The sequence below is a fragment of the Anser brachyrhynchus genome (assembly GCF_964034855.1).
Source record: "Anser brachyrhynchus genome assembly, chromosome: 14".
NCBI lineage: Eukaryota > Metazoa > Chordata > Aves > Anseriformes > Anatidae > Anser > Anser brachyrhynchus.
The window spans coordinates 16,035,952-16,060,442 of record NC_137709.1 but is presented as its reverse complement, the minus strand read 5'-3'; the positions used below and the strand labels follow the sequence as shown (position 1 = coordinate 16,060,442).

Genomic DNA, 24,491 nt, shown 5'->3' with positions numbered 1-24,491 from the left:
TTCCTGTAGGTGAACTGAAAGGTAAATGACTGTGCCTGTGTGCACAAGCATAGCAGCTGATTTAGCAGGATATTTAGCAACATTTTTTCAGCTCTGTGCTCGAGGCCAGGGTCATGCTCTTATGTGCACAACCTGTGTAAGTCATTGTAGCTTGCTGTTGTATTTCACAGTTCATACGCCAGACTTGAAAGGGCTGAGTGAGTTGTGCTGAACAGTCATATATGGTAAGGTTCTGAGATCCCCCTTCAATTTTCTTTCTCCTTTATCAGGCACACACCTATTAAATATGGAATTTGTTCTGTGTTTACCTTTAAAGATGACTTTAGTTTTTCTTTTTGTAGAGCCTTCCATGGTGTATTAAGTTATACTGACCTGAAAGCAGTTCTGAGAAGTTGTGCTATCTGTATAGGATTGCTTGGTAAACTATCCCTTTCATCTGAAGTAGCTCTTTTATAGCTCTCATTACAATGTCTTTAGTAAGTCACCTAGATTCTTTTTCATCAGCTTCTGCTCATTATTAAAAATCAAACACTAGACACAGCTTTTTGCCTTGAGGCTCCTTCACTTTTCTTTGGCCAATAACTAAAGAGTACATCAGTTGTTTGCTGATTGTTTTACTCGTGATATTCCGTAAACTGCAGAGAAGCAGAGAATTCTATAAAACTGCAGAGAAACAGAGAACTTTGGCTTATTGGAATGATTCTTCTAGGATAAAATTGTCATTAAGATGAGTAATTTTGTGTAAAATTTCAGGGTGGGGAAGTTGTTTTTGATTACATGATTTAACCACATCTGAATATCATCTGCTAGGTCTAATCTGTAAATTCTCTGTTAGTTCCTTGGCTTCACATGATCATTGCAAACAGAAATATTTAGAAAGAACTAGGGCTGATTCGGTTTCAGAGAACTGGAGTTTACTTTATAGGTGTCACCGAAGCTGTTTCTGCTCTGTAAAGAGCAGAATCCAACTGCCAAGTTACATCATTTAGAGTGTGTTTTGTTTGATTTTTTTTTTTTTTTTTTTACACTTTGGTCATTTAACTAAACAACAAAACCCACTAAACTTGTGTTAGTCTGCAGTGTAAGAAACTAAAAGCTGAATTGCTTAGGCTTGCAGTTTTACTAGCTTTGAAGATTATAAAGGAAAATTTGAAAATGGGTGTGTATCATCAGATACACAAAACAAGGAGTGAATTTGGAAAACATTATTAGAAATACTGAAATCAAGTGTCTAAAAAAGAACAAAAACACTTACACACAGGGACCAGCTTGTTTACTTACTTATCCAAGACAATATTCTTCACCTGTAAAACAGAAAGGCACTCCGGGGAAAAAAAATGATTTGACTAGTGAGGCTATTCAGCTGTTCCTCCCAGTTTAAAAGTGCAGAATTCTAAAACTTCCCTTATGGAAGGCAAATCAAAGGATATATAATATACATAGGCCATACAACTGACACATTATATTAATCAGTGCAGCTATACCAGATGAATGGTGTCTAGTTCACCGTAGTCATACCTGAAAGAAAACTGTTTGGTCTAGCTAGAAAATTTAAGGGGAGAACTCTTAAGTTCTCAGCACTTGCAGGCTGAAGTCAGATTACTGTAGAGGCTGGATAGACTACTGCTCACTGCTTCCTGTGGGAGTGTGGGTAGTTTGAAAATCCACTCCTGTTCCAAGGTGCAAACAATCTGAAAACTTCAATTGACCCCCACACACATTTTCACATGGGGATTTTATGATAAAGCCAGAAATGAAACCTTTATCTCCTGACCCTTAGCTTAGTACTTTAATCCAAAGATCATTATTGGTCTCTAATAGTATCATCCTTATTAAATTTCTGTAGAGTTTTTCTGTAAGGGAGCTTAGGATATGTTCAACACCTGTTCAGTTAGCTGTTTCTCCACACACCTGCAAGGTATTTGTAAGGAAAGCGAACAGATAAGCCCTTTGATTCAATCACACTGTGTTGTACACGCAGTGCAGGTGGTACAAACTGAGCTGCGCTGCAGCTGGGTTGCACTACAGTGCTCATTTGTCTCTCAGATGCCTTTGTGATTTTTGCTGTTTCGGTTTGATTATGTTTGGGGGTTTGGATTTCTTTACGATGGCATGAAGTCCACTCCAATATTCCCTGTAAGGACAGTCATTGTCACTCCTATCAGTTTGTCAAATTGTCAGTCTCGGGTAAGAGCTGCAACAAAACTCAAGGCTGGCTATAACTTTAATCCCTTAATACTTAGTATCTCAAAGCCTTTGCATTAAGCTGCACTACTCTTCAGCTGTCTGGTTCACTACACATCTGGCCAGGAACACACCCAGTGACCAGTGTTTAATTAATATTTATTAATGATAACGCAGGGAAGAGAACTGGAGTGTGCAGGAATGCAGAGGGAGGAAGGAATGTGCTGTGTGCTTTAAGATGCACCTTTATGTAATTATGACTGTGTCTGAAAAGGAAGAGATAAGATTGTTTTCTCATGAGATGAAGCTGGGAACTGTACAATGGGAAGCAATTTGAAAGATTGAGCTAGTTTGCAGAACCCCCAGTTTCACATGAAAATGCAAGTTTATTGGAAGTTCGAGAAATCACCTCTCCTCCCACTAACTCTTTTCACTTGAAACTCAACAGTTTATTTACAGCCAAGTGTTGAACTCATTTGCTGCTCTGTTAACATCATTGCTCTGTTAACATAAGCAAACAGTTCTGGAGTAGTACTGAACACACAAACTACTCTTCCAAAAGAAAGTAGTCTTTTTTTTTTTTTTTTGGCTAAATGAGGACCTTATCTGCAGAGGTAAACACCCTTCCTTTTCCATCCATCTATTTATATTAAAATGTAGTCACTTCAGCATGTCACTGAAATGCAACAATAATTTTCTGTCTACTATTCTTCCCCATGTGTCAACAGATTTAACATATTTTGGTGTTTTTTCTCTGTTCAGCCATTCTTATTGTGATTATATCTTACAATCAGATTTGAAGGCCTTGGGCTAAGTCTTCATTTCATGGATGTCAAGATGAGCATTGCCACTGACTCCAAAGGGATTCAGATTTGTCCTGTTTTGTCTTATTGTCTGCCATAACGGGAATTACATACCATAGTTCAGAAAGAGAAAAATGAAAGATTATGCTTAATATTTTCTTTCAATTTTAGATTAATGCCCCTTAGTTGGTTTATTCCTAGAAGTGGCAGATGTGTCCCTGTCTTGTTGAGACTTACAAATCTTCATTTTATATGAGATGTCAGTGCATATTACTCACATAAATAAAACAGGATTCCAGAGGAGAATATTTGGAGACGTTTTCTCCTCTTAGAGCTGTTCAAGTAGAGCTGTGCATGATCCAAGCTAGCTCTGGAAAAATTTACCTTTATTTGTCCTTATCGGCACATCGGGTCTAGATAAGTGCTTAATTAGGTCTTCATTATGAACCTATATAGGGTCACTGTGATGTATAGGCTACTTCGCTGAAAAAGATTTGAAGGCATTTCTTTGTTTTTAAGGAGCAAGCCTAACCAAAAGGTAAGGGTTTTTTGTTGTTTTTGTTTTGGCATTGACTCACTTTTAATATATTTTTTAAAAGGAAATTGCTTCTATTTTTTCAAAATGTGTTTGAGTAATGTAATTTACTCACTGTGGCCACTTCTAAATCTAATCCCTTTTCTTAATCAGTCCCTCAGTAGTGTAATAGTTATTAAGCATCTTTTGGAGGGATTAGAAATGGCTTTTTTTGAAGACCTGTAATTGTGATTACAATGTATAATCCCCCCCAATAGACATGTATAGCCCACTTAATTCACTGTAGACTTATTTTAGGAAATTAAGAGATTAAAAATGGTATTTTGAGGAATGGGAGAAAGTACATTACTTGTTAAGTATGTATTTCTTTTAACTTACTGCATAAGGAAATCTCTGTAGGAGGGTATTTATACCATCTTTTTACAATAACTGTTTTATAATAATTTGGTTGTTCCTAAATTACATAATGGTTTTGCCTCTTGGAACACTCTTATTAAATTGTTTATATTTAACTAGATTTCGCCTTAGACCTTTAAGTGCACCCAAGTAAAAAGGACAATGTAATGTAAACATATTTGTTTTCTAAAGGACAGTTTTACTAGATGATGGATGCAGTTCCTGCAAAGACCTCATGTTTGAAGAGCCCTTTGTCTTGAGCTCGATGGGATAACCCCAGAGAGGTGTTTGAGAAAGAACTCTGCAGAAAAGCAGCCTTATCAGGAGTCCCGTATCACCCACTTGAGTTGCACTTTCTAGGCTTTACTTTTCCTGCTAACACTTCACCTGTCTTTTTCATCCTTTCAGAATTATTTTCCTCATGTTTATATATATATATCAATCTCAGGGAAAGAAAAGCAGAAGACAACCAAAACTTTGCTAACTTGGTTTGTTTCTGATTTGACCATGATGGAGAGAACAGGTACAGGAACGTTAGAAAAATAAAAATAAAAAGCGTAAATACTACTATTGCTTGTATCACTTCACAGCTCATGATTCTCCCCAAAATGTAATCATCTGTGCTACAGTTGAGTCAGGAAGGAAGGGAAACAGCCATAACAATATAGAATACTAAGTTAAATAGAATGAGAAATTGCTTGTTTGTTTTGTTTTTGTTGGGTGTTTTTGTATGCAAAGTGAGACGTTCTATTTAAAATACCTTTTAACTTATTTCTACTTGGCTTTGTAAAGAGAGTTGTGCATATCTCAGAAGACAAATTTTGCCCTTCAGTTCGTTACTATATAGCTGTAACAACTCCAAGAAATGCAGTTGGCGGTAATTCTGTTTGGCACAATGCATTAAAGATAATGAATAAGAGAAAGCCAGCTATCTGCTACAGTATGAATTCTCTTCAATTCAAGAGCAAAATACATATCTAGTGAAGTTCACTGTCAGGACAGTGCACTTGACTGATTGAAAGGCTGTTTATTTAAGTTGTCTTAGAAAACTCATCTCTGAAATTAGACAGAAAGAAAATAGAAAGAAAAGAGAAGTGTCTTCCTGCAATAAACATTTAGAAAAAAATTGCTTTTAGAGAATTACAAATCCTGTGACTTGATACTGCATCAGGCTCGTGACATTTAAGATAATACAAGTATTTCACAGCACAAAAGCAAATCATGTAATTTAGCTTGCCTCAACAAGCATTGCCTCAGCAGGGGTCTCTAAATCAGCACAGACAAAAGATTTTATGAAGTTCTCAATATAAATACCCAGAATACTCTTGGCGCAGAAAGTACCTTCCCAGAGCCTGTACAATAGTCACTTTTAGAACATTAAATGTAATGAGTAGTTGAAATCTGTTGTGGATGGGGGCCAGAGTGAGTCGTGTAGGCTCAAATATAAAATCTGTATTGAAACTAGACATTATATAAGTTTGACGAGAGCTAATGAGTGTACTTGTATGTGGTTTTGTTAAAACTTCATGTCAGCCTCTAATCGTCTTTACACACATTAGCCAGCTTATCCTCACAATGTCCCCCATGGGTTACGTTACTACAGTAACATGCTCTTATAACCCATGGAGAAGGGAAAGCAAGAAATTCAGTGACTGCAAATCCCATGGTTTAAAAAGCCACCAGTGGCTCCATAGGCATGGTATTCACGTGCCCGCTGAACTGAATGAATTTTTCCAAGTATTGCTTTTATCGTGGAGCCCTCTCAGTCATCTCTGCTGGTGATGTGTGGTTTGGAGTTGGAGCATCAATAGTCTGCCGGCATTCCCAGGGTCTGAGGGGTGACCGAGCACCCAGCGTATAGCTGTGGCTACGTTTGCTTGACTGCAAGGGCTCTGGGCAGCACAGGGGTCCTGAGTGGGCAAGGAAAGTGGAGCTGTTGCTCTGCCAATGTCATATTCCAGGGCACTTAAAAACCTCATTAGGGAGTTAGTTGGTGTTCAGAGGCATGCGCAGCTTACAGAAGCCCAGGTTTGTTCTACCTTACCACAATCTTGGATTTACAATCCAGTTTATAATGAGTATCCTGACAATTTACAGAGAGCCCTTCCAGTTAGGCTAAGCCATTTGAGGAGTAGGGCTGGAACAGGATTAGAAGCATTTCCTTTCTTGTTAGCACCAGGAACTTCTGAGGAGTTATTCTGAGTGATGTATGCCAATATAACAGCAATTAGATCAAGATATCAAAGTGGAAATTTGGGTTAAATATTAGATAAACTTCCTCGCAATAAGATGTATTGGGCAGTGGAATAGTCTGTCTGTGGAAACAGCACGCAGCTTTAGAGCTCGATTAAAATATTTCTGTATTGGCAGAGAGAAGACATACTCTTTTGATAATCTGATAGAGCATCTCTAATTCTTTCACCTTGGGTATATTAATACTACACATAATTAAAATCGGATCATGATAAATTAACTAATTTGCCCTTAGAGTGATCAAAGGCCCTTTCGCCCTCAGGGCTTATAGGAGCTGCTGCTCCCCGCTTTCCCCCACCTCCATTTTAATCATCAGTCTGAAATGTTTATTGGAAAAAGAAAATTTTCCAGGAATTACAGTCTGAAAGTTGCTGGCTCCTGAAGCTAGTGAAGTGTAAGGATGCCCTCTACTGAGCACGTACTCAGAAGTTTTGTTGTGGAAGCAGAATTGTCCTCTGCTGTGTAGAGAAAGCATTCTGTCAAGCAGCTGGATGTCAGGTCAGAGGTGGCTCATTCCAACGTGCATCACGCATTGAACCTGGAGCGCAACCTGTATTTGGTGAAGAGTGGAGACTAAAAATAATTTACTTGTAGGAGTTCGAAAACAAAACAAACAAAAAGCCAGTAACTCAATGTCAACTTTCCAAAGAAAGGTATAGCATGATTTTGGAATCCAAGCACCTGAACATGATCAGGAAAATGGATGATGAGAGCTCCTAGATGCATTAGCAATAATATATATCTCACTGTTTCTGCTGTGTGTTTTTTAGACCTTGTAATGGTGTTCAAAATCTGTCTTAAAATATAGGCATGCACAAGTAGATTATTTTTCTTACATGTGATACTTTAAAATTTTGCTGTTTGCCTTGGGTGAAGTCTGCCAAAAAGTTTATGTAACAGTTCACAGAAGGTCAAGAAATGTGCATCTCTGTTAGCAGATGTGAAGTCTTCAGGAGGAATCCCATGACACTAACCTTGTTTCTGAAAAGATTTGGGAATAACTGAGAACAGCAACGGAAAGCTCATCTTGTACTACCAGTTTAAATTAAATCCAAGTTTCCCATTTCCTTCTTCTCAGTTAAAGCCAAGTCAGGACTTCTTTTGGTCTCAAATTGTTGGAGGAGGTTTAGCACCATCTTAACTCCCTCTGCACTGCCTTTCCTGTAGCATACGGAGTCTCAGAGTGCTGCTAGCTTTAAACTCAGATGTGTATTCTCTGAAAAGCAAAAATATCTTGATGAGGCTGATGGTGAAGTTTTTGTCATTGAATTAACCGTATAAATAATTCAGCGTGCCTGAGGAAATCTGGAAGATGACAACCTCTGAAATATATATTAAAAACAAGTCCTGAATTCCAATTAAAATTCATGCTTATGGCAGTTTTCTCTAACGGAAGGTACATTTTTTTCTAGCCGTTGTTTTAATCAACTGAGTCTAATGCAACTAAGTGTTTGTGCAAGTTTGCTAAATTTCATATTTAATGGTACAATATGGCTGAAGAAATGGGCTGACAGGAACCTCACGCAGTTCAACAGGAGAAGTGCAAAGTCCTGCACCTGGGGAGGAACAAGCCCATGCGCCGGTACCTGCTGGGGGTCACCCAGTTGGAAAGCAGCTTTGCAGAAAATGACTTGGGGTGCTGGTGGACGCCAGGCTGAACGTGAGCCAGCACTGTGCCCGTGCAGTAATGAAGGCCAGTGGTATCCTGGGCTGCAGCAGGAGGAAACCACGCGTGTTTTCTGTGACTGTATAACAAAGGCATTACTGAAGGTTTTTCAGGGTAAGAAGAAGATTACTCTCTCTGAGACTCTTCATGAGAAAGCTTGTTGCAATGCAGTTAAAAAGCGATAATGTTCAAAACAAGTAAATCATGAGTATATTTATGTTATTGTATATGCTTGTCTTTCCTAAATATTCCTCTAAGCATATGAAAGTGTGCAAGTATAAGTTCCCATAATTGCATGAAAACCTTCCTACATGAAATGACTTATACGCAGGTTTCTCTCCAATATTGAATGGAAATGTTTCTAGCCTCCCGGGTCCTTAGCTGGCAGTTCAGAGCAGTTTGATTGCCTGCTTGATTGTTTGTGAGATAACAGTAAGATTGGCAGTGACAGGGTAATTTACTGAAGATTGCAATGTCAGACTATATCCAAGGGGGCTTGGTAGCATAAAGATGTGATTCTCGTGACTGACAGGACACTGAGAGATTGATATGCCAATTGAAAGTTCACGGTGTCGTCAAAAGTGTTTGGTCACAGCAGCCCATAATCTGCTGCATGATGAGGTCATTACAGCCATAACATATGCTCACCTATAATAACAGGTATAGTAAAAATATGAGGCAGCTGTAACAGCTAAATGTAAATTTGTCAAAGGGAGTAATTTATATCTTGTGTTTTGCTCCTGCTATTACTAATATGTTGATAGGAGTCTCTTGACTGACAGTTGTCTGAATAAAAGAACTGAGTGGACTAAACAGTGGGCAGCTTTAAGTTCAGAGTTGTAGAGGTATCGCAGACCAAGAAAAGAGCAGAATGCTGAGAAAAAGTTCTCAGCACTTGATGGGGAAACTGGCTTGAGTTATAATCTGAAGCTGATGGTGTCTTCACGATGATTATATAAAATAGGTGGAAAATGTACTGTAGACAAAAACAAAAAACAAAACAACACAAAAACCTCTGTGTTGGAAAGGATTTCAAGATGAATGGAGCTCTTAATGTGAATAGGCGACTGACCTTAAAGAAATGTATAGCTCTCACAACAAGGTAGTTTGTCTAACTTAAATGTCCATAGTGAGCTGAATGAAACATCCTCAGTATAGCATGGCAATTTAGTTCTTAAATCAGAAACAGTCATTTCAGACATACACAATCCATTGGAAATTCAGGTTAATTGTAAAATGAGAAAGCTTCTTATAGAGTGGTTTGCTGTTTTGTTTTGTTTTTTTCCTTCCAATTATCACTCTGTAACATAGTGCCAGTCTGTTGTGTATTTGAAAAACTTGAAAATAGATGAGTTGTAATCTCAATCTAATGTACTTCTGTCAACTAACCTACTGGAATGTTCTTTCTCATGTATGGTGTCCAGTATGTGCCTAGGTCATACCCGTATTCAGCAAATCAGACTTGTGTGCCTTGGAGAGTCTCTGAAAGTTTACAGACTAAGAAGAGATTACAGATTGGATACCTCATTTTTGTGATTTCTTGATAGTGGATGAATGAATATTTCTAAATTCTTAGAGATTATAATATTTTAAAGTAAATGGTTATTAATTTCTAAATTAGAGTAAAATTCCGTAAAGAGAATGCCATTAAGTTGAATGATGATACCAAAGGAAAGGGTGATGCTAGATATTGTCTTCATATGCATTAAAAGTAGTTTTGATTCATCTAGCTATGCAGATTGGTCTCCCCATTGAGGATTCCATTTTAATTTCTTAATTAATGATGTTTAACAAGTGTACTTTCAGAAAGTCTTATCTTTGCTGTATTGTTGGTACAATTACCAATCGGTTTTGTGGTGTAGAGATGTTATGAAGAGAAATCATTCACATTTTTTCCCAGTGCCTTAAGACGTCCATTAGATATTTTTGCTTGATAGCACTGTGCAGCTGGCTGAATCTTGATGTTTCTTACCTTTCAGATGGCTTGGTTGACTGCCTAGACCCAGATTGCTGCCTCCAGTCTACTTGTCAAAACAGCCTGCTGTGCCGGGGTTCCCGTGATCCTCTTGACATCATACAACAGAGCCATTCTGGTTCACCAGCTGTGAAGTCATTCTATGATCGAATCAAGCTCTTAGTGGGGAAGGACAGCACTCATATAATTCCAGGAGAAAATCCCTTCAACAGCAGGTAGCGGCTGTAAATTTGACATTGCATTTGTGCAGTTGCATTGTACGGGAAAATTTCTCCCGGAGCTTTTACTCATGTTTTAACATGAGATGCTGCTTTCAGGTGCTTCACGTGTTTCCATTTCAGGGCACTCTAAGGGCAATTTATACTGTTGCCTTTGTTTTACAACACTGACTTTTATTAGCATTTTAACATACTGGCAACACCTAGAAGGTTTCTTCCACTGAGCAAGAGCTTCTGAGCTTTATCATTTATGAAGACTGCAGTCTACAACAATGGAAAATGCCCACTGGTTAATAGTTAGAAGGGTACATGTAAATAATGCTGTAATACACTTTTTAATACTCAGTGCCTTAAAAAAAAAAAAAAAAATCAGCTGCTGAAAACCGCCCATCTTACTTCCAAGCTGTTTGCTCAGAAATAATCAAACTATATATGTGTGGATATGGGTTGGAGTCTTCAAGACAGTCTAAGAATTACAAATCTAGACTGAGCAGGAGCTGGGTGCTTCAGAGCTGAAGCTCTTTTGGAAAATTGCAATTTGAAATTTTAGATTTATTAAAAATTAAGTTTTATAGAGTTCTTGGTGATGGTTTTCGCAGTTCTGTTTTATTCATCTCAAGTACCTCACACATTTTAACATGTCGTTTTGAATGGCCTATTAATCCCATTTTAAAATTAGCCTTAGCCTTTAAAGTTGTGAAGGTACGGTGTGTCTGACTTCTAGTCAAATGGTACTTCATATGAATCTGGATTTTAGCTACAAATTTTAGTATCCATTGCTTTCAGTATTTCTTCATTTTAGAAATAAAAAGTTTTATTGGTGAGAATTTTCTTATTCAAGTTGTTTCCTGAAATAGTGAACTTGAAGATAGAAAAAGTTGTCACGAACCTTACTAGTTGTCTTCTGCCATAGGATGATTTATTTCTAAATCTGTTTTCTGCACTGTTCCCCTATAGGAACTTGTGTAATTATCTTCCTACGACTATTTGTGGGTTTTGTTTTGTTTTGTTTTTTTAAACATAAAATAATTCAAGGAAAATTAATAATGCCAAGACAATCATCTTGGTCAGATATATTTCCAAATAGATTTTCTCAGAAAGGTATGGATTTCTATTAAATTCCATATTGTGTTACAAAATGGTGATTTCAGAAAAATCAATTTGGGCCTGAAGGGTCAAGAAATCATTGAAAGTTACATTACGGAAAAGTAATATTTTGGTTACTCAAATGACTCATATTCATGAATAAGTTTCTTTTCTATGAAACTCATTTATTGACATAAAAGTTCTCCCTTGTTTGGAATAAAAATATGAGGAAATAATTGTTAAACAGCCAGCATAATACAGTTAGAAATGTACATCACAGCATCTTGAACATTTCAGAAATAACAGAAAAGTACTAAAAACAATCCCTGATATTACTAATGACAATGAATATTCTCTGATATGTAAATAGCTTTAGAAATGCATGTATAGGGGATAAATAAGCTGTCCCAAAATTCAACTAAATATTGTGAGTTTTTGGCAAAACACAGGCTGGTTTAATCCCCTTATCCAACAGCTTGGACTGGGTCCAGAAATCAGGGTTCAGTATCTGTCTTGTCAGGTTTCTGTGTGTGTCAATGTGCCTGAAGCCTCCTAAGGTTCATGGACAGCTCCCGTCCTGCAGTGCAAAGGCAGTTCAGAAATGGGGCTTTTGATTTTCTGGCTCACTCTGTAGCAACACATGAGAGTTGGTGGACCGAGCTGGAAGCACTTAGTGCTGAAATAGAAATCTTTTCACCTAGGGCTACAGCAAAACTAAGTGTAGTGGTCCCTGAGATTAGGGGTTACAGTGAGGTTTTACTTTCCCCATGTTTCAGGATCATGTTCCCTTTTCTTCATGCTTCCACTGAAGATGGAAACCTATCTACACAGAGCTTCTCCTTTTCATCTCCCTTTTACTGTTCAGCTTCCCTTTCTCACCAGTTTCCCTCAGGATACAGGGAAGGTGGAAGGGAAAGGAGCCAGGAGATGGAGAGCCCTCTCTAGCTGGGAGAGCAGAGGAGAGAGGCAGGAACAGGCTGACCACGCCAGAGAGCAGCAGAGCGGGGAGAAGTGGGGCTTGCTCCTTCCAGTGCCAAGGAGGCTGCGAATGCAGTTGGGTGGGCTGTTTCTGCCTGCTGTGCACTCACCAGCAGCAAAGCACTCTCAGAAGAGAAGACGACTGAATATGCCATACTGTAGAGGAATAACTAGTCTTACTCTCCTTTAGTTTGAGCAAAGTAGGTAACCTGTTGGCTAAGAAACCTATTTATTTTGCCTGTGAATCAATCTGGCCTTGAATCAAATTCTCACTTCTGCTGACAAAGTGAAAGGCAAGAATTACGAATCAGGACCCAATGCAGTGTACAAATGTCTGGTGCTCCCTAAGGTAAAGGTACATGCACCTTAATTTGGAAAATAAGTTATATAAAACAGGTATGGCATTACACCATGTTTTTGAAGTATACTAGGCATCCAGAAACATCATATTGTACCCAGCCAGTTTTTTTTGTTTTTTTGAGAAGTGACTAGTCATCATTTCAGTGGGACCTCAGAGTCAGAGTTGTGGCTTGGCTGAACATGACATAGCTTTCTGTTCCAATTTCTCCTCTGCAAAGCCTCATTAGGCGATCACATTTGCGTTCCAGCCCAAGAGAATATGCTACCTCCCGTTCCATATATGCAGACCATATTGCATAGACAGCATTTTCTTGATTTAAGTATATACAGAGAGCTGGGCAATATCATGATATCTTCAGTATTCTAATAAACCTTGCAGTAAATCGGATTTAGAGTAAATGAGGCACAAATGTTCCACTACTCAGTTTATAAACACTGTAACTGTTTTCATAACTAACTTCAATACCTTTAATTATCTTTCTTCTTTAGTCTTGTGTCTCTTATAAGAGGCCAAGTGGTGACGACAGATGGAACGCCTCTAGTTGGGGTCAATGTGTCATTTGTCAAGTATCCAAAGTACGGCTATACCATCACTCGTCAGGATGGCACGTGAGTTTGCTTGTTTCATTGAGTACCCATTTTTTATGTAATATCTTTGCTGATTAACAGATGGTGCAATCTAATGGAACCATGTGGTACCATGCATTGCATTCCTCCCAGGGCAAAGAGCTATTAAGTAAACACAAAAGTATTTTTTCACATGGCATTTTGAATACTAAATGAAAGTAAATATGAAAAGGCTGACTTCTGATAATAATGCATTAGCAGTCAGACTCCCTTCAAATAAATTGCTCTGTATCTATGAAAACATTTGTGGTCTACAGAAATACCCAGCTGAGACCAGCAATATTTTAGTTTAAAATGCAAGGCAGGGTAATGCTGCTGGGAAAAAAAAAAATAGTATCATTTTAGAATAACATATTTTGTTAAAAGTTCCCTTCTGTCTCTCTTTCCTTTTGAAGATCCACTATATTTTGTGTTTCTTCAGGGTAGAATATATTCAAAAGATTATAATTGAATATATTTAGACATTTTCCTGCTGTGCAAAGAAGAGCTTTTTCCCCCCTTGTATTATCTGATTTGAAATGTGCACAAATTCAGAAACCCAAAATTAATGTGTCATGGTTTATCTAGTTTACTGGCTGTGGTAACTAAAACAGCATATCTATGACACATACATTGTAAACATTTTCCGTTTTTTCTTGATCTTTCATGCAAACTATTGAATTGAAATACTTAATATGAGTCAATTGAACTACAGAGTATTTCATGTCCACATATCTGCTGTTATAATAAAAGTATAACATTGTTGATTTCAGTGGTTTAATACTACAGCAATTTATGAGCTGAACTCTATTTAGATCTAAATGAAATAATTGAGTAATTTGTTACATTGCCAGTATTTACATGAAACAACTGATAACTAGTTCTGTTGTCAGTACAACCTAGAGGTATTTTTTGCCTTCAGGACAGATTTCAAAATACTTGCAGAGCTACGCAGTGCTACTGTGATTTTATATAGGGATTTGGGAGTAAATATCTAATCTCTCTGAAAAATGGTAGATCAATTATCCTGGAGACAGGAATTCTTATCTTATTTGTATAACAGGAACAGCAAAACTTTTCATTACTATTCTTACTGCCACCTGTCCCATTCTGTTTTATGATGGACAGTATCTATTAGGAAAGGGATAATTCAGTATCCAGCTCAGTATGAATTTGGTTTCTCTGCTGGTTCTATGTATAAAGGTGACTAGTGATAATAAATGTCGGTTTGTTCTTTTACTGAAAATTATTTTAATGTAAGTTTTATAACGTATAGGAACAACATTTGTCCAGATGACTACAAATTGCTGCTTGTCTTGACTGTATTTCAGTCAGTTGTTTAGTTGCCAGAGGTTCACATCCCATTACCAATAATTTGAAGCATGACACTTAAAATACACATATTGCTACGATCCTCCATTAGCCAGGAATGTTATTACTGGAATTATTCAGTCTCATCACCTATAAACCACATGTTTTTCTAGGTTTGACTTGGTTGCAAATGGTGGAGCATCCCTAACTTTGCACTTCGAACGGGCCCCATTTATGAGTCAGGAAAGGACAGTATGGTTGCCGTGGAATAGCTTCTATGCCATGGACACACTAGTGATGAAGACAGAGGAGAATTCCATTCCCAGCTGTGATCTAAGTGGCTTTGTCCGTCCTGATCCAGTCATCATTTCATCACCACTTTCCACTTTCTTCAGTGATGCTCCTGGCCGAAATCCCATTGTACCAGAAACCCAGGTAAGAGTAGCATGAGTGAAAAGGATATAAAAATCAGTGGTCAGATGCTACTGCTGACCTAAGCACTTGCCACAATCACCATTTCTCGCCTGGAATTGTTATAACAAATACCTCTGTAGGGGTCCATTATTTCTGACAGATATTGAGCTTTCTAATGAAGTCTGTAGGAGATACCGTAAGTTTATCTCACCCAGACACATTTATGTTTGACTACCTTGCACCTTCTCATTATCATACAACTTACCAAGTACATGTGTGTATTTCAGTTGGCAGCTTAGGTGTTTGAAGAGAATTTTGCAGAGGCTTGGTGTATGCTACTAGTCACAGTCTGCTTTCTTACATATTATTTAGGACAAAGGAAAACTTCGCTTGTTTTCACTACTTTATTCAGTGTTTACTTCATACAAATTGTTAGTGGAAATTGCAGGTTCCTATAGCTGTGTCTTCTTGTATTCCTCTTGCATATAACTTGCAATAAAACTCTTGTTCTTATTTGTGCTTTTGCAGTGGACTCCCTTTAAAATGGAGACAGAGAGAGAGAGACCAAATAATTTTTTGTCCAGAAACAGGAGCTGAGCTCTATCACTGCACTGATTTGAGGATAGCCATTACCACTAGTAGAAAATCATTTGTTCATAAAAAATATGCGGAGATACTATTCTAAAAAATAAAAAAGCAGTAATGTAAAATGTTTGATCTTTTTCCTATTCAGGTTCTTCATGAAGAAATTGAGATCCCAGGCTCGAGTATAAAGCTCAACTACCTGAGTTCCCGTACTGCTGGATATAAATCCTTACTTAAGATCATCATGACTCAGTCACTTGTGCCACTGAATCTGATCAAAGTTCATTTGATGGTAGCGGTAGAAGGGCATCTATTTCAAAAATCATTTCAGGCATCTCCCAACTTGGCTTATACGTTTATCTGGGACAAAACAGATGCATATGGTCAGAAGGTTTATGGGTTGTCAGATGCTGTAGGTAAGTCAGCATATGCAAGCTCAAAAACTTTCCAAACACTTGCAATTTTTAGTAAGAAAACTGCGAAGATTTTCTATGGAGAAGCAAATGTAGACTAAACAGTTCTTGTCTTCCACACACAGATTATGCTACAATCTATGCAGCATGTTTCTTTTACATATTTAAAAGATCACATTCAGAGGGTCTACCACCATATCCGTGTTTCCTGATCAGTAGCTGACTTAGAAATTTTAGACCTGCCAACTGGAAAAACCAGCCACAGGGACTTAGGCAAAATGTGGTACATCACTGTCTTTATATTCTTTCATTTAACGAATAAATCTCATATCCGAACTGACTGACATTCTTTGGTGCATTTGGAGTCTCATGCATACTGTTATTCCAGCCTTTTGTAGTGTAATACATTTGAAACAAAATAGTGTTTTTATAATGCTGTTCAGTCTAGCAGTTTTACGGAGATTTTTAGTTCCCTTATTTATAGATTTTCATTCTAGTGGCTTGGAAAGTGGGTGATCATCACAATATTTTTAAGTTTTCAATTTAATTTGAATATCAGAATTTTTTTGATATAACAATGCTAAAGACTGTGCATTAGAGATGTGCCAATGTGGAAATAAAAACTTACTTAAATCATAATTCTTTTCCACATTTTTTCTAAAATCTTCTTTGCTACAGCTTCTCTTTCTTACATTATTGCATAGGATATTGCTTTCCTGAGTAATGCTAACTGTGTGTGTGCTTAAAAACACACAAAATTTTCACTGCTCCTTGAAATATGGCATGTAAACTGAACACAATAAATGCTGTGAACATCTGGCAAATTAAGAGTTTGATCTTGTCCTGTTATCTGATAGGAGAATTTTATTATCTTTTTTTAATTATATTTCTCACTCTCCTCTTACCAAACCAGTCACTTCCCAAAGCCAGCTATTCAAAGAAAAGTGATCAGATCCCTGCAGAGTACGTATGAATGAAGTTTCAAATTTGTGTCTAGTCAAAGATCTGACTTTAATATTGTAGATGAAAAGAGGGGAATATAATCACTTCATCTTTTTGAGGGGGCAGGGGAACTGGAATGCCGATCCATTTGAATGTGCCCTGGACATTTAATTTAGTGTTTGTTCAGCAAGTATATTAGATTTTATTTTTATTTTTTTCAGTTTCTGTGGGTTTTGAATATGAGACTTGCCCCAGTCTGATTTTATGGGAGAAGAGGACAGCACTTCTGCAAGGATTTGAACTAGATCCTTCCAATCTAGGAGGATGGTCTTTGGATAAGCATCATGTACTTAATGTCAAGAGTGGTGAGTTAGTTCCACATGTTTTCCGTGCTGTATGGAATTTTGTCTGGGAACACTTTTTATTTACATTATATTTACCCTTTGAAAAATGAAATGTCTTCGCTCTTTTTGTTTCTTCTTTAGTTTGGTAAGGAATGGGACGTGTTTCAGTTGTCAGAAAATTTCTGTAGATTTTCAACAGATTTTTTACCCTCCTACAAAATGTCAATTTATTAAAGTCCAAATCTTTATCCTCTATTCTGTTGTTCATTTATCTGCTTGTAATTAGTTCCTGTCTTCCTTCCCTGTTCGTCTGATCTTAACCACATCCATTCCTGGTTCCTTTTGTTTGACTTTTTCCTTTCTTATTTGAGATAGGGTTTAAAAGGAGTATGAGACTGTGACAAGATACTGATTCTTGTTTGTCTTTTCCTTGTGCCACGTGCTTGGTTTTTCCTCACTTCTCTTTAAGTACCCTAAACTGAATATTCTTGGTCTTCACATTTTATCCAGAGACTCCCAAGGAATTGAATGCTTAGCATATATTTCATTTAATTCTTGTAAAGTGTTTTCTATAGCCTTCCCACTCTTTCTTGCATTAACAATTGCAGAATATACTGTCACTCAAGAAATCAAAAGTAATGTTCAGAATAGGCAAGATCAAGCTATTTGAACACACTTCAAGTGCTGTGCAGAAAATCAAACACTGCTGAGAAGGCCATTTAGATAGAGCATGATATTCGTTGCTGTCATCAGTGATGGCAACTGTACTTGTCCCTGGGGAGCCAGTTGCTTTACATTAGAATCATGCAACTATATTTCCAAGAGAGCATGTGACTAAAAGTTTCTGACCAGATTTCTGCAACCTTTGATGGTGTTGAAATTGGTCACTCTGTCAGAGAATCCACTCCTTTCTTAGAACAGGTATCTACTTTTAGAACGAGTATGTTTAAAAGAGAGAACCCATCTTAAATGCATTTCTTGAAATCTAATAAAGGTCCTTAACACTAGTTCCCCTCTTGTCTTTCATCAGCAATCCAGAGCAGCCCTTTTAGGAGTTTCATCTTTCTTTCTCCTATCTTTTCCTTTTCTGCACTGTCCCCTTTTTTGGCATCTCCATTTGTGTCATGAAGAAAATAAGAAAGACTGGGAGCGGGAAAGAGGAAAGTGAGGTTGGAACAAAATTCTAAACAAAATGTAACATAAGAAATTGGATTCAATGATCTGGGTGCACTAATAAGGAACACTTCCTCCCTGCTATTTCCTTCCTCACTTCCCAGTTATTAAGACAGTCTAATAATTGTGCCAGGCTGGAAGGATGTCTGATGGTATTTTTGAATACCAAAGCACCGTGGGTTTAAGTTTGGGTTTGTGTTTGTAGTTGTTTATGTGTGTGTGCTTTAACAGAGAATCCTCATTACACCTTTATTGTTTTCTACTGCAAACCTATTTCACTGTTTTTGTACTGTTAGAGAACCAGTGCTGAAGTCATTTCACTGTTTAGTCCTTAACAGCAGCTGTTGAAAGGAGAACTACCTGAAGTCACCTGTAACAAACGACTGTAATAACCACTTCTCCTCCTGTCTGTTATTAGGTATATTGCACAAAGGCAATGGAGAAAATCAGTTTCTAACTCAACAGCCAGCTGTGATAACCAGCATTATGGGGAATGGGCGCCGAAGAAGCATATCCTGTCCTAGCTGCAATGGTCTTGCAGAAGGAAATAAGCTTTTGGCCCCTGTCGCGCTGGCAGTGGGAATTGATGGAAGTCTCTTTGTTGGAGATTTTAACTATATTCGGCGTATCTTCCCATCCAAGAATGTTACTAGTATATTGGAGCTGAGGTAAGACGTTAATCTTAGCACTTCAATTCTGCAGCCTGTGCTTAAATCAGCCTTTACCATTATTTTTATAATTTTGTAAAACATTGTCACTTTCAACCTATTTAAATTCCAGTGGAGAAATGGGGCACAGAAATGCATAGTTCAAAGTCTGTAGCTAATCGGACTAGAGTTAGAGCTAATGAATATAGAGAAGGACTAAAGAGTACAAACTAACTTCAAAAAAGTACAGTAGTACACACCATCTTGTTCTTTCCTGGTGGCTATCATTTGATACGATCTCCCTTCATTACTGTACATCATTTAGTTTTGTTTGATAACTACAGAACTGACTGCCCTAAGGTATTGAGCCACAGTGATAAACAAAGAAGTCTTGGGAAATTAGAAGGGAGCTGTTCATATCAATGATGTAGAGAGGCACTTTCTCACTTCCTTCCCCTTCTTGTAAGCTTATTTCTGTAGATTGGCAAGTGCAGTAAAGATTGACATACAGAGTCACTTTGTAACATCAGAACTCTTTCCAAGATCATATCTCTATTCCCCCAAAAAACATTAAGATTTGGTCACTTAATAGGGAGGGCATGAGTGTAGAGTGTACCACTTCACCCATTTCTGTTTCATCTCCTTTTTTCATTCCTCTAGGAGAGGCAAGAGCTATTGCTTCAAACCATAACTCATGTAACTGTTTTTTATTGTTACTACACTATTGATTATTTGGCAGAAAAATAAGGAAAAACATCTTGCACTGGCTGTCTTCTGATACTGCTGCAGCCCACTCAGGCAAAAGAATAGTGTTCTTGTAAACTGGATGTAGCTGCAAAACACGTTGAGTGAATTTAGGTCATTAGTCTTTTTTTTTTTTTTTAAAGTGATATGACCCGTAACCAATTCCTCTGCTTCTACTGTACTTTTACTTTTTAATTAGTGGGGGAAAATGCAAAATGATTGGGCTGTTAAAGAATGGGAGGCCTAGCTCTATTTCACACCTCTCTTCCATTCATGTCATTCTGTTGATGTCACTGTTGTGAATTCCAATTTATATTAAGAGAAAAGAGAACAGATTCGGGCCAGTTCTACTCGGAGATCCCTCTCTGGCACCTATCCATCAGGCTGCCTCATTATCCAGAGGTTTAAAAAAAAAAAAGTAAAAATCATCCAGTGTTTTCTGCTGGCAGCTCAGTATAGACCACAGAAGGTAGCTGGTACGGCTGTATGACTTGCTATAAACATTTATATCAGTATACACTATAACTCTGCATTACACAGAATATGCCAATGTGTTGTTTTTCCAACTAATTCAGATCTGTCTAGCTTTCAAGTAAATAGGATTACAGCTATATATGTGAAGAGAAATATTTTCAAACAAGGATAATTAAAAGGCATTTATATCCATCTCACTTCCAAATGCCAGTCACGGACAAAGTTTTGTAATACATCAGATACTTGAAAATGTTATCTTCAGCTTTATGACATTACTAGTCTGAGAATTTTGCTTTCTGCCTATGCAAGAAACAACTCAGACTTTTCAGTGTGTGTGAGCGGAAAGGACAGCAGTAAAGATTAAGAAGCCTATCTTCTGTTTCTGCTCTTGTCCCTGTTCTCTTTTCTTTTATGAAAATCTGTTTTCCGTAGAGTAGTTTCTTTAGCTTCTGCTATGACTATTAACAATGAACAATGAAGCTATTGTGTTTTGAGTACTGTTGGACAGTGGCAAATGACTTGACACCCAGTTTATTAGGATTTCCAATGATCTTTTCCATACCCTGTTCTCCAAAGGGAATTAGGGCTCATTGCAGCAAACGTCACTTATAGAAGTAATTGTGATTCAGTGGTCACTTTAAAATACGTATGACTTAAATGATTTAAATCTTCAAACTCTTAACCATTTAAGTATGAATGAGAATGAGTCTTCAGCTACTATTAAATAGCTCATATAATATGCAAATAGTGTTTCCATAACTATTACAGACTAAATGGATCACTTTGTTTAGATTTAACAATGGGTATAATTTGGGTTTTACGTAAGCCAATATAAGTCTTTAAAAGTCAGAATAAGCCAGCGTGCATATTTCCTTTGCACTGTCCTTTCCTGTACTTGATCTGAATGGCTAATAGAAATTTTGGCTCAGAAGTGCTGCATGTCACACTTAATGTTGGTATTGCAAGTTTGGGGCTGTGCACTGATTTCTGCACCTCACTGTTTTATTCAATTTATATTCCTATGAAGAAAAACACAGTGAAGCCCTGTAGTGTGGAGAATGTATTAATTTAATTCTGGGAAGTAGAGGATGGTTTTCTTTCGGCTTGTGTCTAGACAGAAAACTAGGTATCAATTAATGCTACGCATCTCCCATTGCACAGTATCTTGCTGCACACTTAAAAGGTGTTTTTTTCTTTACCCTAACATTTGTTTTGATTGGCTTAACTAGAATCTACAAAACATGCTACCAAGTAGCAGCCAAACTTGCCTTAAGCAGTTATTTTAGTGTCTCGGGGGGAGAAGAAAATAAACTGCGTAATAGAAATTTGTTTAGAAATAGCCTGTTGGAAAACTGTTTTGATTAAAGAGGTTTCAACGAGCTGTCTGAGAATATCCTAATCCCAGTGCTTCCCCACTCTCACTTCTGTATTCAGAAAACTGCCAGTTTCTCTCCCTCCTAGCCCAGAAGCTACGTATATTTCCATGTGAAAACTCTCTCAGTGGTCCAGAAAGCTTCCTGCAGCGTACAGGGGGGTGGGGGATGAGGGAAGGGGTGTCATACTAGGGAACTAGATGCAAGTGGATCACTCTCAGTCGTTCTTCATCCATAAACCAAGCTGAGGCTAGTGCTCAAAAGAGATATCTTCTCCTGTGTCCTTTTGTAAAATAAAACAAATACTATGTTTGCTTTACCATCTATTCTTCAGCTAACTGTTTGTTCTTTTTCCTTCTGTTCCCCTTCTATAAAGAAATAAAGAGTTTAAACATAGGTAAGACACGAGCTCTTTCCCATATAATTTGATATGGTTTGTTTGCTTCATTGTGTTTGCTTTTTGTGTTGTGCTTCTTGTGTACCGTTATGTTCTTCATGTACCATATATAGAAACATTTTATGTGCTAATTGTGTGTTATGAATATGATAAGCGTTAGCAATTATGAAATGTAGTCAAAAAGCAACCAAATAAGTTCTGACAGTAATTAGAATTTTCTAGTAGAATGCAAATATAATGAACCCCAAGCTAACTTCTATATAAACAGTTCTCACTGCTGTCTGTAATTGGTCTAAGTGAGTGAGGTAAACTACAGCAGCAGTTTTACGAATGCCAGAGAGGTTCACAAAAACACTAACAACTGGAAATAGGTCAAAAATGCATTTTCCAGTCAGAGATTTTTCTGAACCCTCTGTCCTTTTTTTTTTTTTTTAAGTTAGTTTCTATTTCCTTTCATTGAATGCATTTCACAGTCAGCCTATGGGGCTGGTTGTGTGCAACCACTAGATGGAATCACTGTAAGGTTCATAAGGGAGGTGTAACCTTTCTGGATGTTAGCAGAAAAGGGTTTTCCTCTTAGCACTAGGCTTTCTGGATGCGAGCAGCATAGGAAACACTCGTACCTTCCTCCATGTCATACCTTGCCAGGTGGAAAGGGTTGTTCACCCTGCAGAAGATCAAGTGCAAGAACAAGGAGAGCTGCTATAAGCTCTTCCATACTGTTCTGTCCATGACCTCTTTCATTTCTGCCATATAAGTTAGATGCAAAAGCCAGTCTGGAGTAAACAACAAAATTTCCTGTTCATAATATATTTTGGTATATGAAGTGTAACTCCACTGGATTTTCTTACCTATATGAATTCATTCACAATTTGCTAATGGTTACTGGTGATGCTGGAGGCTCCTTATTTGCAGTTATAAGCGTAGTTAATTTTTCAGGTGCTTAGAGGTTTGCTCTGGGCAGCTTCTCTTTTTTGGTTATATTTCAAGAAAAGCTATTGTTAACACTGCTGATGCATGTATGAGAAGAATAGCAAGCACAAGCTGGTGCTGCCTGCACTTGCTGTCAGGCACCAGGCTACCTAGCAGACCAGAGTAAGGTTGCAGGTGGCAGCTGCTGCCCTCACCAGGGAGGTTAGAGGAAGAGGCATTATTGGCAGAGGCCTCTGAGCAATATCAGTGTTATGGAGAATCTTTTAAAGCAAGGTACATTCCTTCATTTCCTGTAATTCAAATAAAGGATTACCATGGCACAGAGAAAAGAGAAGATCTTTAGTTTTTCAGATGCCAGTTGGAGAACTATTTACTATTCATTTATAAAGCACATCTCACTATTTGAGGTAAGAAACTCTTAGGTGTTTTTGGAGGCAGTGAATGCACGTTGCCTTCCACTAGTTGTCCTTGTGCCAAAGTCCCTCAGATATTTTTTGTGGAGGGTCTTCCTCCATCTGTTCCCTTACAGAGCTCAAGAGCAGAAGTAAATATAACAGGTCAGCAGCTCCAGCAAGTTGCTCCCCTGATGGGGAACAGAAGCTAATGACCCACACCCTGGCAAGACTGCCCTGAGGGAGACTGCAGGGAGAAAGACAGGGTGAGCTCCATGGACACATGTAGGACTGCAGGAGAGAACAGGGAGATAAGTGCGTGTTCTACCGTTGTTCTTTACCCTGATTCATACCTTGTTCTATGCTGCAAGAGTGGGACTTAGCTAAGGCTAGCTGCAGGCTGAAGGGTAGTAGGGGCACGCTCGCTTAGGAGGGCAGGCACAGGCTGGCAAATCACTTCTGAAAACCTCAGAGACCTTTCCAGTCTCGCAGGGTGGCTGCTGCCCTGTGTCAGGCTGTGCTGGACCTGCAGCGGGGTAGAGCAGCTCCCACAGGCTCTGCTCAGAGCAGCCCAGACCACCGAGCCAGCAGTACGTCTGTGCTCCAGCTTGTACCTGCCTCAATTTGTCCTGATCCCCCAAAGTGGGGCTCCACATGTTCCAGAAGAGCCAGGTTAAAAGCACTCAGCAAGGCATCACAGCAGAGATGCAGCAAGCAGCAGCATGTAGGTGTGTTGGCTGGTCTGCTGCTGTTGGAAAGCCCTGATGTAAATCTGGGTGTGTTTGCAAAGTGGAGCATGGCACAGCACTACTGTCACAGTGAAGCTGTGTTCTCAAGTGTTAAGGGCAAAGCATAGTGGAAAAAGAGAGAGCAGAAATTCAATACAATGAGTAATGTGCAGGTGTTTGTATGGCTCAGAGACTTGAGAGACTGAAGAAGTGGAAAGAAATTTTTTATATATGGCAGAGAAGATTAAGCTTTGTTTTGGAGGGATGAGAAGGAATGCGAAAAGAGTAGTCTCAGTCTGCTGCTGAGGGTGAGGAGAGGAACTTGGGGAATAAAGAAATTGTGCTCTGATCTCAAGAATGTCACTAGTCTCCCTGTATAACTTGTCTACACCACTTAACCTCTCTGTGCCTCAGTTTCCTCCTCTGTAAAATGGGTATAATACCCATCTTTATAAAGTACTTGAGATTCATGCATGAAATAAAACTGCCAAGTATTTTTTTTGTTTATTGTATTTTTTCATCTCTAATTTCTACACTCCTAGACTTCAGCAGATGGTATTA

The 24,491-nt window shown here is 38.1% G+C and overlaps 1 protein-coding gene across 50 annotated transcripts in view; it reads left to right on the top strand.

Moving 5' to 3' along the window:
• TENM2 (teneurin transmembrane protein 2) overlaps positions 1-24,491 on the top strand; it is a 1,469,731-nt gene that overhangs the window by 1,420,063 nt on the left and 25,177 nt on the right. For 46 of the 50 annotated variants that reach the window (XM_080555516.1, XM_080555559.1, XM_080555513.1 and 43 more), the window contains 7 exons: positions 9,817-10,027; positions 12,944-13,063; positions 14,545-14,806; positions 15,519-15,786; positions 16,947-17,090; positions 18,661-18,910; positions 21,857-21,877. In XM_080555516.1, coding sequence (XP_080411642.1) covers positions 9,817-10,027; positions 12,944-13,063; positions 14,545-14,806; positions 15,519-15,786; positions 16,947-17,090; positions 18,661-18,910; positions 21,857-21,877 — 1,276 coding nt within the window. The remainder of the gene's footprint in view (positions 1-9,816; positions 10,028-12,943; positions 13,064-14,544; positions 14,807-15,518; positions 15,787-16,946; positions 17,091-18,660; positions 18,911-21,856; positions 21,878-24,491) is intronic. The other 4 variants (XM_080555535.1, XM_080555542.1, XM_080555540.1 and 1 more) reach the window with 1 other exon arrangement.